Source organism: Lissotriton helveticus, chromosome 9 (assembly GCF_964261635.1).
Source record: "Lissotriton helveticus chromosome 9, aLisHel1.1, whole genome shotgun sequence".
Taxonomy (NCBI): domain Eukaryota; kingdom Metazoa; phylum Chordata; class Amphibia; order Caudata; family Salamandridae; genus Lissotriton; species Lissotriton helveticus.
Window position 1 is genome coordinate 402,260,723 of NC_136070.1, and position 15,110 is coordinate 402,275,832.

Below are 15,110 nucleotides of genomic sequence, written 5' to 3' on the forward strand. Positions count from 1 at the left end.
GGAAGTGGTCACATCAGGGGCGGATTAGCCCTTGAGGCTAGTAGCCCATTCGGTACAAACTCTCACATCTCTAAATGCCCCTAAATCTAGGATTTACGGGGCTCCCCTCGAACCAGAACCTTAGGTCTGATTCGACTTGCTGCCAAGGACAAAGAAGAGACCCGAGTCTGCAACTTCAGGACCTGTACAAGGCAAAGGCGCAATGCGTGCACTTGTGGCAACCACCCAGAAATTGCACGACTGCTACTCGTCCCAAAGCAGAGACCAGTTCCCCAGGCAAGAGGAACTTCTCTGAGAGTCAAAGGCAACTCCAGACCATCCTTGGACTACAGGTACTAGTACCCTGCAGTCCACGGGCACCGCATGCCCCAAGAACCAAAGAATGACTGGCCATCGGGTCCGGCAAGTGATCATCCTAAAGTAGATGGTCTAGCCCATTGTGGGAAAGGTATCCCTGACCTCCAGCTAATTTCAGGCGGCTACCATTTTCCCCCAGACTCCAGGATATTGAAGTAACTTCAAGCTCAGCTTGCTGCTGCCATAGCTTGCTGGTGGCCAGTCCAGCCACCACTACCATGTTTGACGCTGTGCCTTGAGTAAAATCCACAGCATCTTCATCCCGCTGCCTCAGTGGCCCAGTTGTTGAGTTTTTGCATCAGTTTCCTCACTAGTACTGTTTGAGCGGTAAAACCAGCTCCCCTGCGGCTCCCGCTTCAACACTAGGGACAGCCAGCACCCGGGCCCTACGAGACAAGTACAATTCAACTGATTGTCATCGCCTGGTCCTGGGACCTGCATCGGCTTACCCCTCAGTGAATTCTACTGGACTTGACCTGCAAGTGATGATGGTCACTAGTGCTTTTCTCCATTTACCGCAATTTTTACGTTTTTTTATAGTGAATTGCATAAATTGATTTTTCCTCCTAAAATCAATAACTTCTGTTATATTCATACGATTGTGTTCATTTTGGTGTCTTAATTTATATAAAATCGTCTCTATTTTTATAAATTGATGTTGGCTTTCTTTTGAGTCGTGTCAATTGCTTATCGTCCATTATGGTACTCTGAAATGTTTAACATATGTTCCTCTAGTAAAGCCTGACTGCTCTGTGCCACTCTACCAGGACTGAGGTAGGGATTTATTAGTGTGAATCCAAAGGACCTATTTTGGGGTATTGTGAGAGTATTACGTAGCCTAACCACTCTCACTGGATAATCGTCCATTTTCCTACAGGGAGGAGAGCATGTTTTCCATTGAGAAACTCCTCCCGGTGGAGGAGATGGGTGTAGATGAGAGTGGTGGCTTATCACATCACAAACCAACCCTGCAACAAGCCAAAATAGAGAGACTATTACTCTGGACCCCCAGGAATTCGCTGGCGTGACCCAAGCCAGAGTTTTCCGGCTGCGGGAGCAGTCAACCTCCTCCTTCCAGCGAGGAAACGGGGCCACGCCCATCGCACAGTGATGCTGTAGCTTTGCAGCAAACGCTGCGTGGCATAGAGAGTGCCTCTTTGGCCCCTCTGCTGGCCTGAAGAACAGTCATATCGCTGCCTCCATGCTGAGCCACTCCTCATGTGGGGCCCACGCCTGGCACCGGAGAGCCGTCTACCTCACCCTTCAGCAGCCATTTTGATGAGGCTCACTTCCTCCGAGGCCTCGGCAACCTCTGAAAACAGAGGGACAACAGTGGTAAGTACTGGACCTCCCCACCGGGCAGGTCAGAGACACAGGGATTGATGGGCGGGGCCTATCCCTCTATCGCAGGCTTCCGTCCCTGTCTCCAGTGGGGCCTATGACCTACCTGCACGAGGAATCCCCTTGCCCTCAGAAACAAGTGAGTGTTTCCCATGTGGCCTGGTCTCACCTAAACAGGGAGAGCTAAATATCTTTCTTGACAAAATGCTGGGTGCTGCGCCAGTTATAAGAGAAGACGCCATCAGTCCGACTGCCCTGCACTCATTTCTCCTCTGGGGCCCTGACCCCCGTCCTCCGTTGCTCTGCGACACCTGGCCTACGACTTAACACTCTCGTATTGACCTGCCCTCTGTGCCTCCCTGAACACCCTACAAAGGGATTGGCCACAGTGGGGACATTTTCTAAACAAGTCAGGCCTCCTGGTGGGGCTGAAGCCTTGTGCCACCAATATCTCCTTACTATTGTGGGCCATGGACTGTTCTGGTCGCTCCTTCCTTACAACATACTACAAAGCCTGTAGCCTTAGTTCTCACTGATTTGCCGCACTATTTTCCACCAAACTCCAAACTATCTACGCCATTCTATGCTGAAATCCAAGAGTGTTTGCCAACTCACATTGTTGGAAGCTGTGATGAACAATGTTCTGTCAAAGGCGGTAACCTCTGAAGTGCCTCCAGCCCTGGTTATACCAGAGATGGCACTCGTGATGCTCATGAAAAACTGGCTGATATTAAGGGATCCATTGCCCAGATGTCCTCGGCAGTTACCGTGACCAATCTGGCAGATAGGTCTCAAATAAAATGGCATATAGCTTGGAGCACGAGTCACCAAAAGTAGGAAAGACTCATCTGGTATGACACATAGTACTGAGTGCATAAGAACAATACGTTCAAAAATAAAAAATAAGAATATTTGTGATGACCTATCTAAAGATCCTTGTAAACATAGGAAGCATGTCACAAGAGGAGCACCGTTTTAAAAATGACAAAGTCTTGGGCTATCTCAATTTGTGGCCATCTGTGACCAGTTGAAACGTATTCACTGGCTCCCAATGAATTCCACCCATTTTGACCGAAAACTTCCTCAGTTTGGTGGGGTCTACGAAATCTGGCTCCCCCACCGATAGCTGCCCTTCTCACATTATTCGTGAGATTTTTCCGATCTGTCCCGACCCTCCTCTTGCCCTCCTTAATAAATCTTTGGCTATGGGGATTGTCCCTAATCTTTTTAAATCAGCAAAGATTGTTCCTGTTTTGAAAAAGGTAGGTGCGGATCCGACTATTCCATCTAATTTTCGACCTATCTCTCTGCTCCCCTTTTTAGGCAAAGTTTTAGAGAGACCTGTCACTCACTGCCTCAGTTCTTTTATTGAGGCCTCTGACTACTTTGATTCCTATCAAGCTGGCTTCCGTCCTTCTCACTCAACGGAATCAGTTATTCTTTCTGTTTTGGATGAGCTCAGAGTTGGTGCCGATCATGGATCTACCCAGGCCCTTGTACTTCTTGATTTATCGGCTGCCTTTGACACGGTCGACCATCTTCTTTTGGTCGACCGTGTCCGGCTTGCTGGCATTTCAGAGGTGGCCTTATGTTGGATCTCCTCCTTTTTGGAGAACCGCCATCAGGCAGTTCAACTTTCTTCTTTTTCTTCTACCCCTCGGGCGGTAACCTGTGGTGTTCCTCAAGGTTCTGCCCTTTCCCCTCTTCTTTTTAACCTTTATATTTTTCCTCTTATTTTTGCTCTACGTCAATGGAAGGTCACAGTGTTTAATTACGCTGATGACCTTCAACTTATTTTTACGTTCTCTGCTTCTCCTGACTCTGTTTCTTGCTTTCAGAACACTATGATTTTCATTCAGGACTGGATGAGCTTAAACCATCTTAAATTAAATCCCGATAAGACGGAATTAGTCCTATTCGGAGGCTCATCCAATCCATGGTCCTCTAATTTTTGGCCCCCTTCTCTTGGCTGTGCTCCCTCCCCTGTAAAATCTGTGAAGAGTCTGGGCATAAAAATCAGTGACGACCTTTCTATGCACACTCAAATTAGCATGGTTGTCTCATCTTGTTTTCTGTGCCTTCAAACTATTCGAAAGGTTGCCCGGTTCTTTAACATTGAGGCCCTTAAATTCATCCTCCTTGCTCTTGTCATCTCTAGGTTGGATTATGCTAATTCCCTTTATATCGGAATCCCTGCCTATGAACTACGCCGATTACAGCTTATTCAGAATCAGGCAGCTAGACTAATTTTTAGTCGGTCTAGATACCACCACGCTCTACCACTTTTGAGGCAACTGCACTGGTTACAGGTCTCTCATCGATGCTTATTTAAACTGGGTTGTCTTATCTTTAAATCATTAGTGGGTTTAGCTCCTTCCTATGTAGCTTCCAGGCTTAGAACCTACACTCCCTCCAGAAACTTATGCTCCTCCTCCAAGAACCTTTTGGCTGTCCCACGGTTTGTCAGGAAGAAACATGGGGGGCTGAGCTTTTCTTTCCAGGCCCCCCGATTTTGGAATTCTCTCCCTGACCATCTCCGGTTTTCTCAATCTTATTTGGAGTTTCGTAAAAATCTGAAGACCTGGCTTTTTACTAAGGCTTTTGAGGTCTAAATTATTGTCCTGGTCTGCTACCGGTCGGATTAGCGCCATGAAACCTTTTTGGTGAACGAGCGCTCTATAAATTCCCCCAACTTCAACTTCAACTTCAACGCAAAACTGATTAAACTCAAAGCTACATGCATCATGTTTCAAAGTTTTCATGGCACTGTCCTCCCATTTTAATCAGGAAATTCAGAAATATACCCCATGAGTATCTTACTCTCATCTTCCATGCACATCTTTGAAATAACCCATTTTAATTATCTGAAATTGGGACACAGGCACATTAGACACTAGGGGAACAAATAGACGACCTAAATAACACCTGAAATCAGAGCTCATACTACTCTCTTCTCTTGTAATAAAGCATAACAACTTGGCTTTGCACCTAATCAGCCCAACTATAACAACTTTTTGGGCTACAACTGGTCAGCGACAAGAGACTTATTAGAGTGTATGTGCAATTTATGAAAATTCATTTAAAAAATTGCTTAATCGTGGTCTTCTTTGCATGCCTGGCAGGCAGTTCTCCAGATATTTTTATTAGGGGACAGCTTTGCAGTGATGAGGTTGGTAGCTCGACTGCTGCATATTCATGCCTGGATATTCATGTGGAGTAGTGTGGCTCACTGGTTAGAGGCGGCAGACCCGGTAGCAGAAGTCGGCCCGGGACCAGGGTTCAATTCCCGACGCGGCAGGGTTGTGGACTTGGGTCAGCGGACTCGACAATTCACGCTTCGGTGCTTACTCTAATCAGGGGTTCCACTCGGCAACTCTGGGCATTAGCTTGCCTAATCTCCACAACGGCCCCATCAATTCCGGGGATGCCTGGCTCCACCTTGGGGACTCCCAGCAGGGACCATCCCACAGGGAAAGCCAGGAATGGTTCCCCAGAGTTATACAGCGCCAGGAAACCTACGGAAGGGTAGCAGTGCGCATTACAAGCTAAAATACATACATACATACATGCCTTCTCCCACCTCATGGCACATTTCCCAGTCCCTCCTTTGGCTGGCCATCAGAGACTATAATATCTATAACAAACTCTTTTTTTTTATTTTTTATTTTTTAGCCTTTAGCCTGTCTTGTTATTAGGATGAAGGTCCCTACATCATGTAGTCAGCTGTACTATCCTGCCCTTATTTGATTTATGAATCCATGCGACCACTGATAACCAGATCTTGTTCTGCCCCCATCCACCCCCCACCAGATTTCTTAAACGTGCTTGATTTGGGTTGTACTAGGATCCAACTCAAAGTACGGTAGGAGCTTAAACCATTTTGTTTAATATGAGTTTGGGGATGTTTTGGCATGTACATCCCAAGTCATGAGTGCGAATTTTTGGTGGTGGGAGATGGCAACAAGCTGTAAATTGTGTAGTTCAGTCCTGTTTCTGCTAGTGCACCATAAGAGCAACTCAATTCCTGGAGAGGAAAAGGTGGTTTTCAATTGAGTTTTGTTTGTATTTTTTTCTGGTTTTTTTTTTGATTTCCGGGTAGAAGAGGTTGATGCTACTTAATGTCATGACATTTATTTTATCTTGAGCAATTATTGCGTTTTCTTTGCATTAATGTAAGACACATTTCCTCAGGGCTGTGACATCCTAGGTATTTTTTCAATTTTTCAACAGTTTTTCAACTGAGACAATTTATTGCATGGGTTGTATGTCTCTATATGGTGATCAAACTATTGTCCTATAAAAATATTACATGCATTACATTGCCTACCAGACCGCGGTCAGGGTGAATGTATACTCACTATTCATAACTCCACGTCCAGTCACCATGCACCGTGATTACAAAGGCATCTCTTCCTTCTGCTCCTAATATGAACCAAGCTAGTGCCCTCTTGTAAAGCCCCAACAACCAGAGAACTGTAAGGATCCTGTGACTAAGGAAGAATCCTATAGGGTCGCTCAGGCAAAGCCAGCAATTGCATTCCTGGGTTGCAACGTAAAAGAGTCCGGACAGTCTGTCCTTTTTGCTGAGTTACTGTTATGTTTCTATTATGCACATAAGCCTATTGTGTGTTTTGACTGTAAATATTACCAATCTGGCACATTGGAACAGAAGAAGTGGCAAAAGTTTGTGGAATTAAGTGCCTCCTCACCTCTGAGAAAAGGCCTAACTGAAGCCAGGGGCGGAGCTTCCGCTGGTGCAGCAGGTGCAGTGGCTCCGGGGCACAGAGATCTATGGGTCACTGTTCAAACAGCAGCCAGGGGGTCATATCCTTCCTTGCACTAGTGCCCGTGACACACTGGCTGTTCCACTGGCATCCTGGCTTTCTGTGCCTCTCACACTCAGCTTGACTAATATAGACATCAAGCTGCCTTCCCTGTGTGCAGGCGAGGTTTACTGCATCTTGCTGGAGCGATCACATGCTCCCCCCGCTAGTGGCTGCTTCCAGCAGCTGGCAGAGCTCAGCCTCTGCAGACCCCCTCTCGTCTGGATTCTCCGAGCGAGCAGCATCTCCAACATGCCTTTCTCCACCGATTGATGGAATGCTTTGCCCATCTCCCCTTCAAGCATTTTCTTTTTTGCTCCATCTCACCGAACTGCCTTACCCCTAGCCATGTATGCATTTGAGGATTTCAGGTAGGACTCTATGTCGGCTGTGTACGTTTGGTTTTTTGTTGTATGTTTTTTCGGGTTAATCTTCTCTTTATATCGTAAAGCAAAAGAATCCGGTTTTAGTGCAATAATGTTTCTGGCTACACATCTGGAAGGGAAGAGACTGGTAAAATAGCATATACATTCAATCTCATTGATTAATTTTTTTAATTTGCAAGCTTAGCTGGGTCGTTGTTTTGTGCTACCTACATGCCAAAGATGCCTGGCACACGCGAAGATGGAAAATTACTATTTATTCCTGCTTAATGTTCATTTTTGGTTAGTTTTGGAAACGAAGGGACAGACAGCCCGCTAAACACACAAAACGCTGCATTAAAATGTTTAGAACAAAGGCTGCTTCTCAGGCAGACAAGATGCATCCTTGTGAAATAGCCAGTCATAGAGCGTCTCTTTCGTGTTTCTGTGTGTTTTTTAATGTGATTTAGAACATTGGTGGGTTTCTGTTAGGCAGTTTTTGTTCATAAATGTGTTTCACATAATTCAAGGTGTTTCTGCCTCTGGGTTGTGATGTATAAACGTGTCTTCCTCAGTTAATTCTATCGAAACAGTTCTGTGCACAGCGATCTTTCTCTCCTTGCGGTGCTGATAAAAAGTGGTATTTTGACAGTCTCGACCTTCAGCCCCAACCTGTATTCCACTTTGTTTGGTAGATTTGTTTTGGTACTTTCATGCCGTATTGTACAGATTCATCACGTTTCGTAGACCGAAGGCGATGACGCTGTCATGACAACGTCAGTGATAACTTGCTATTTTGTCTATTCTGCTATCAGTCAGTGGAGAAAAACTGTGGCGCGTGCAGTGCTTGGAGGATAAAAGGCTCAGTGTGCAGTGAGGTGCACATAGCCGGGTGAAATTAGCACATCTGCCCGGTTTGGAGCACGTTTATTGTGCTCAATGTTGATATGCTGTTACCTTTTCCAAGGTAAAGTATGCACATTTTGCCTTCTATATTTATTTTCTGAAAATAATACCCCAATATTAACAAAGCTGATAGAATTCTATCAAATAAGCTGTATTTTGATCAGGCACATGCAATTCTATTATTTATGTTACATAATTATCAAGCAAGTATATTTCTACTAAATATACTGTTTTTTTAATGTTTTTATGTTTTTGTTTTATGTTTTTTAATGAACGAAAAAGTAGAATTTTATACATTTTATAAATATGCTCTGTATTGTACAGGCTGGGGGAATTGTGTTAAATGCGCTTTTTCTTGACCAGTAAGGTGGAATTCTGTCAAATGTGCTCAACTCTGACCAAGCAGACATAGCTGCATTAGATATGCTCTTTATTCTCCCAACACCTATAATTCTATGAAATAAGCTCTGTATTGACCAAGCAGTTTGAATGATGATCAATAAGTATTTACAACGGGGACATCTGACATTTAGCCCTGAAAGACGCCCATTGCCTAACTAAAAACTGACAGCATGCTCTCTCCTGGGGGTGTTCAAATATAGGTTAAATGCAGATTTTGCTAGCGCGTGAGGAGAGAAGCTCCTTCTCGAAGAGTGGGTGGCGGCATGGTGGGCGAGCACATCCTGCATATGCGAGGGAATCTCAAGGGGACAAGAGCTGGTGGCCAGATACTTCCAGATAGATTCAATGCAAGGGAATGCGTTCAGTGTCAAAGAAGAGGATTCAGATGCCCAGCTCCTCGTGCGCATGTCTGGACTGCTTCACAGCTGGCTGCTGATATGCAGTTGAGTGGTCTAAAGCGGATATATGCATCTGGCCTTGTAATATTGTGCTTGCGAATGCATTAGCTGCTGGAGTTTGAAATCCTCAGTAAAGCTCTCTGGAGAAATGCTCTGCTCCCAACTATTCTAAAATACGAAGCTATATTTAACTTGCGACCTCACTCTGTGCTGAGATGGCAGCTCATGTTTTGCATATCTGTGTGGGGGTGGTATGAGAAATTGTTCGCAAGTGATAACGTGCTGGATTTTTCCTCTGGGCTCTATCATTGCACCATTATCAGTTTCCGCTGGCTTGATGCAGCCAGACTTACTGGGCCAGCTTTTTTTTTTTTAGCAACTGGGCATCAAGGAGACTATTTCTTCTCCTAACCTATAATTTGGAAGTGGTTCTCATTCGAGACTGTGCTGACTGTTTGGCTAGGCTGGCGGCATCAGTGCTGGCGAACTGAATATGTCCGCGCTAGCCAAAAACATATTCTAATTCCAGAAGTAGGCCATTGAGAGCCTTATCCCTTCCTTTTTGAGAAATGCCGAAGCTTTGTTCAATTTGGCACTACTGTGTATGCTTGAAAAAACATAAGAATGGAAAAAATTCAACCCCAGGCTATTACTCGAATGTCTTAACTTTCTTTAATTACCTTGTAACCTTGGACACTGTGACTACTATGCTTGGCCACTGTAAAAGTGTCACATTGAGCATGCCAAAAAGCATTCTAATAGCCCTGTGTGTTTCTCAGAAGACCCCCTATTGGTTACTTAAACAAATTATCTACCTAAGTGTATTTCTTCTTTTCGCTGCCCATTTTGCCACCTGCCACTCAACCTATATGGTACCCTATTGTTGCCATAGCACTTTTTTATTTTATTTTATTTGTTCTTTATAAAGCACTCCGAGGCAGCCTGCAGCTGTAAATGTGACCAAAAACGTCACTGCTCACTGCTGACATATGGTGTGACCTGCAGGTCACAAGTTCAAAACCTTTATGGTCAACTTCAAGTTTAATGACGGATCGAACATCCTAATTCATTGTTACGAAATTTATTAAAACGTGCACAAATAAATGAAATATCTATACAAAATATATTAAAACACGTTAAAAAACACACAATCATAAAATAAATACAAAACAGTAAAACAGCAATTAAAATCCTTAAGCTAGCAGAATGCTGCTCAAGCTCATCGAAGTGTAATTAGAGCAAACCATTTCATATCACTGAAACGTGCATAGAAAAGACCTTCGATAGCTATGGTTGTTGTTCATCGAACGGCCACTTTAAGTCTAATAGACCATGCAGAAAAATAGATTTAGATACTGTAGTCACTACCACTCTTTTAGGATCACTTCTACATATTCTAAAAGCATTAGTGCGGTGTGAGATCCCAAGTAGACGACATAGAGGGACAGTCCACCTGTCCCTTGGTCTAGAAGAATTTGGGCCAAAAAAGAGCAAATGTTCCTCAGTCTCATCAGATAACACGCATGACTGGCACAAAGTGGATTTTGCCGGTACATGAGCCCATTTTACTAATAACACAGCTGTCGGCAAGGTACTGTACTTAAACTGTAGGTAACATGAGCACGCAAGCACGCATACGCAGGACGTATAGTGTTTAAAAATTCCTCAGCCTTGAGCACACTATTGTGGAATACAAAAAACCTTGTGCAGCTTCCTGTAAAACTTGACAATTGACTCTGGGCAATAGTTCGCTCCCTGTATCTAGCTTTAACAACAGTAGCCGCAGTAAACGTGAAAGAAAGCTAGACCTAGGTCGTTGAGTGATCTCTTAGCATAGGCTACACACTTGATCTTATGAGAGCTGCTTAAGTTGAGAATATCAACTGGGCCCTCTCTGTGGGACTGTAAATCCTCAACGACCCATACACGGACCCAACAAAGTAACCACTTTAATGAGGCCAACACAAGGACAGGATTAATGTCAAGGTCCAATCTAAGCGGAACGGAGAGGGCACCTCTTCCAATGCCTGTAAGTGCTCTGATGAAATTGTTCTCACAGGTCTCCAGGGTGCCGGTGGAACAACATCCCAATAACTCTGCGCCATACAGTGCTGCCCCCCTTGGCTGGGCTTTATATGTTTCCATAGCTGGAAGAATTGGATTCCAAGGTGCATTTTTAGCAAATCTAACAATGGCCGCAGCTCTATCGGTTAGCAGGAGTGAGGTGTTGGAAATCTGTGGGGCCCATGATCCGAGTCAGCCAGACACATCCCTAGGTAATGAAATTCCTTAACTCTTTCTATCTAGCACTTCCTGTCCCAGGCGAATGGTCAACTTGCCTTGCATCAGTTTTTGGCTGATAACTTGAGTAATATTAAATTGGGCAATAATAACACCTGTTATTTACAATAATTATAGAACCGTGTTAAACAGTACTTTTAAGGTCCAGATAAAAACCGAGTTATTATTATTGATCATGCACCTCTATGACAATTGTAATATAATTTACTAGAGGCATATGACACACAATCTACACGGGGTTTCTGTGCCTAACCATGAATGAATTCCAAAAGTATGAAAACGTGAAATTCAATGAATCTGTTGCTCAAAGTCTGATTCCTTTTTTTTTAAAACTTTTTTTTCTTGATTTGAGAATCAAAACAAGTTGTGGCAAGCACTATTTACAGAGATATGCAGAACCAAAAGAACATATGAAAAGAAAGAACATGATACATAAGAAACACAGCGGAGAGTAAAAAGAAAAGTACATCCCTCAAAAATAAGGATTAATTGTAGAGCCTAATAGGCAGGATAAAAACAACGAAACACAGCAGCTATATATAAAAAGAAAACAGAATTGCACATAAAATATACATTTGGGCCTTTTCTGTAATAAGAAATCAATGCTTTAACCATTCCACTAGTTGGGCCCAGATCTTAAGGGCCAAATCACGCCTCCTTCTCCCCCTTAATAGAAACACTGAAGACTCCAAATTATACAAAGCCAGCATCCTAGCTCTCCAATTGAAGAAAGTGGGTGCTTCAGGACTTAACCATTGGGAGGTGATACAGAGCCGAATCATAGACATTACTACAAACAAAAAAGCAGAGACATGTCTAGTTCTTTCAACCATCCCAGTGCCTTCACCCCCCATTATCACCATCTCTGGAAAGATAGTGACCAGGATATTAAGCGTCGAAATTATAAAACACTCCACTTCATGAAGAAATCCCCCCAAATTTGGACACGAGTAAAACATGTGTATGGCATCAGCTGCTTGAAACCCACACCTAGCACAACAATCACCCTTCCGGCCCCCCCACTTTGCGATTTTTGCGGTGTATTGTATAGGTCACACATTTGCCATATAGCTTTGAGTCCGAGGGCTACTGGATCCTGGCTCCCCGTCAATAAGAGGATAACATTCCGCCTCCTAACCCACGCTCACAAAGCACTTTACGAACTTGGACCCGAATGCCTCAACACACGACTTTCCTTCTACACCCCCTCCCGCCAGCTACGCTCCTCCAACCAAGCCCTTGCTGCTGTACCTCGCATCAACAAAACCACCATGGGAGGAAGATCCTTCTCCTACCTGGCGGCTAAAACCTGGAACTCACTTCCCACTCACCTTCGCCTCACGCAGAACCACCTAGCATTCAGAAAGCAACTTAAAACCTGGATATTCGACAAGTAATTCCCCCACCCTTCTTCAAGCGCCTTGAGACCCTCTGGGTATGTAGCGAGCTATATAAATTATTTGAATTGAATTGAATTGGAGACTAAAACATAGCTTGCTAATTCAAGTGCCGGCCTTATGTCCACCCCAGTCTTACCGAGTTTCCCCTCCCACTTAAGGTTCTGTAAATCGAGATCATCCGGAAGATCAGTTAACAGATGTTGATAGATTGTACCTATTCTAGCCCTCCTTTGGACTAATTCGATTAGAGTAACCTTATCAAACATTGTTGGGGTGTCATGTAGGTGTTTCTCAATAAAACTTCTAATCTGAAGATATTTGAAGAAGTCGTGAATATTTAGATGAAACTTATCCCTTAAATAGAAAAAAGAGGCCAATTGGCCATCAAGACCTAAGCACCTATATCCTTCAAACCCAGTAGCTGCCATCTAAAGATAACCTAATCCTGAAAAATAGGAGGCAAACACTCCAACAGCTGTAAAAGGCGTATAAAGATTGATATTCGAAATTGCCCAATTGCCCAATTGTGTCAAATTTTCCGCCAAACTGAAAACAATGCCACAATAACTTTAAACCTTGTTTTCTTGAAATAGCTCGGCTCAAGGATTCGAGTTAGAACACCCTTAGCGGCCTCTCCGAAGCCTATCTCATAAATGGTGGGTCTATTGGAGACCGGAACCTCTGCCCTATCTCCCAACAGCGGTACCTCAAAGTGTTGCAACATGGCAGACCAATAATATAATAAAAGATTTGGAATCGCCCAGCCGCCACGATCCCTAGGAAGACGCATCCACTTAGCTACCCTGCGTGAGCGACAATATCCCTAAAGAAACCTTTGGCAGATCCTTTCAGCCCTGACCAAGCTCACTTGCGAAAGCTCTAGTAGGATTGTTCTAAATAAATACAAACATTTTGGAAGGACCAGCATTTTGAGTACATTACAGCGGCCATGTAAAGAAAGATGCAAATGGTCTAATCTTTCCAACTTGGCATTGACCGATTCGACCACCGGGAGGATATTCAGATCGGGGATATTGGCTACAGAGGCAGCAATTTTAACCCCTAGATATGTCGCTTCCGTGACGACAGGGACATCAGAAGAACACATAGCAGTTGATTGAATAACCTGCGTTTTTAATACATTCAGCTTATATCCTGATAGAGAGCCATATTGTTCGGCAAGAGTCTTTAAGGCTGCAAAGGCAAGACCGACATCACTGGATAAGACCACAATGTCATCCGCATAGGCCGCATAGGCCAGCGTCTTATACTCTGTACCATTGATCCTAATTGGCAATACAGCTGCATTCCCTTCGATTTTACAGAGAAAACGATCAATGTACAGAGCAAAGAGCAGGGGCGAGCAGGGACACCCTTGCCTTATGCCCCTGCTGATGTTGAAGGGCCCTGAATCCCGAACAGAAATGTGAAGTGTTGCAGTTGGAGAGATATACAGTGCCTGAACATTCTGAACAAACTCGATGCTAAAGCCCTTCCAGCAAAGCACTGCCCATAGGAACCCCCAGGAGACCCTGTCGAACGCCTTCTCGGCATCCAACAGGATCATACTGAGAGGAGAGCCAGTAGCCTGAGCCCAATCCAATAAGGCAATGACTCGCTGAACATGGTCAGCCGTATCCCTACCGGGATAAACCTGTGCTGGCGCAGAGAAACTAGCGGGGTAATAACCTCCGCAAGTCTGGAAGATAGAATTTTTGAATATATTTTGCTATCGGTGTTTATCAGAGAGATAGGTCGATAAGATGAGGGGTTTAGCTCGGGCTTGTCTTTTTTCTTGACAAGAACTATTGTAGTTTCCCGCCACAAATCTGGTATAACACCCCCCCCCCCCGTGCTGCCCTGAAAACTGATAACATGTCCTGGCGGATCTGTATACAAAACACCCTGTAAAATTCTAGAGGAATGGCACCAGTTGTGACTTTAAAAGTATCAATATCCTGAAGAAAACCCTCGACCAGAGACTCAGTCTAGAGTCTAGCACGATCTTCCGTATAGAGCAGGGTATAAAACTTCTGACACACATCCATGACCGCTCATGCGTGTCCTGAATGTCGCCCTGCTGATCCTGAATTCTAATAATTCGGTTTGACAAACTTTTCTGTTGGGGTCTTTTGGCAAGAATTCTACCCAAATTTTCCCCAAATTTGTACATCATTGCATGATATTGCAAATACTTAGCGGCCAGATCCTGCCCAAAGAACTCCAGTAATTTGGACTTAATTATGGCCACAGTCTGCTGACTCTGATCTATGCTGAGGCCATTTTTGATGTTTCGTGTTAATGCCGTCTCTGCCACCCGCAGCTCCTCCACACGGCACTTAATCTGCTCTTGAACAGACTTCCAACAAAAGGCTGCAAAGCTCTTGGTCTTCCCCCGCACTGCAGCCTTAAATGTGTCCAAGACTATGCAGTCAGAGGCAGTTCTTCTATTAATGTTTAGAAATGTGGTTATCCACTTTCTCATATGATCCAGATAACATTGATCCAAAAATTGTTTTCTTTCGAATGTCCATGAACTTAAGCGCACTTTACCTTGCCCCATTTAGACACAAAAGAAAACCTAATCTCCACTGCAGACCATTGTCCTTTTTAATCACAAATTCTAACAAAGCACACAACCTGCTGATGACAATACCACGACTAAAACTTAAATCCAGAACAATAGTGACCCCCACAACCCCCCCTTCACCCCACCTCTGCCCGACCCTTAACGTCTAGGACCTCCCACCCCCCCCAACCCCTACACCCCCCTTATAAGGGTAAAGGCGGAACACAGAGTTTACAGTTCAAAGTCTGATT

The 15,110-nt window shown here is 44.2% G+C and overlaps 1 protein-coding gene across 8 annotated transcripts in view; it reads left to right on the forward strand.

Annotated features, from left to right (window-relative positions):
- EVL (Enah/Vasp-like) overlaps positions 1 to 15,110 on the forward strand; it is a 528,612-nt gene that overhangs the window by 81,787 nt on the left and 431,715 nt on the right. For 3 of the 8 annotated variants that reach the window (XM_078660164.1, XM_078660167.1, XM_078660170.1), the window contains exon 1: positions 6,742 to 6,892. The exons of 4 other annotated variants lie outside the window; for them this stretch is intronic. In XM_078660164.1, the coding sequence (XP_078516290.1) occupies positions 6,870 to 6,892 (23 nt within the window). In that variant the 5' untranslated portion in view covers positions 6,742 to 6,869. Of the gene's footprint in view, positions 1 to 6,733; positions 6,893 to 15,110 lie in introns of those variants that run through there. One more of the 8 variants, XM_078660173.1, reaches the window with a different exon arrangement.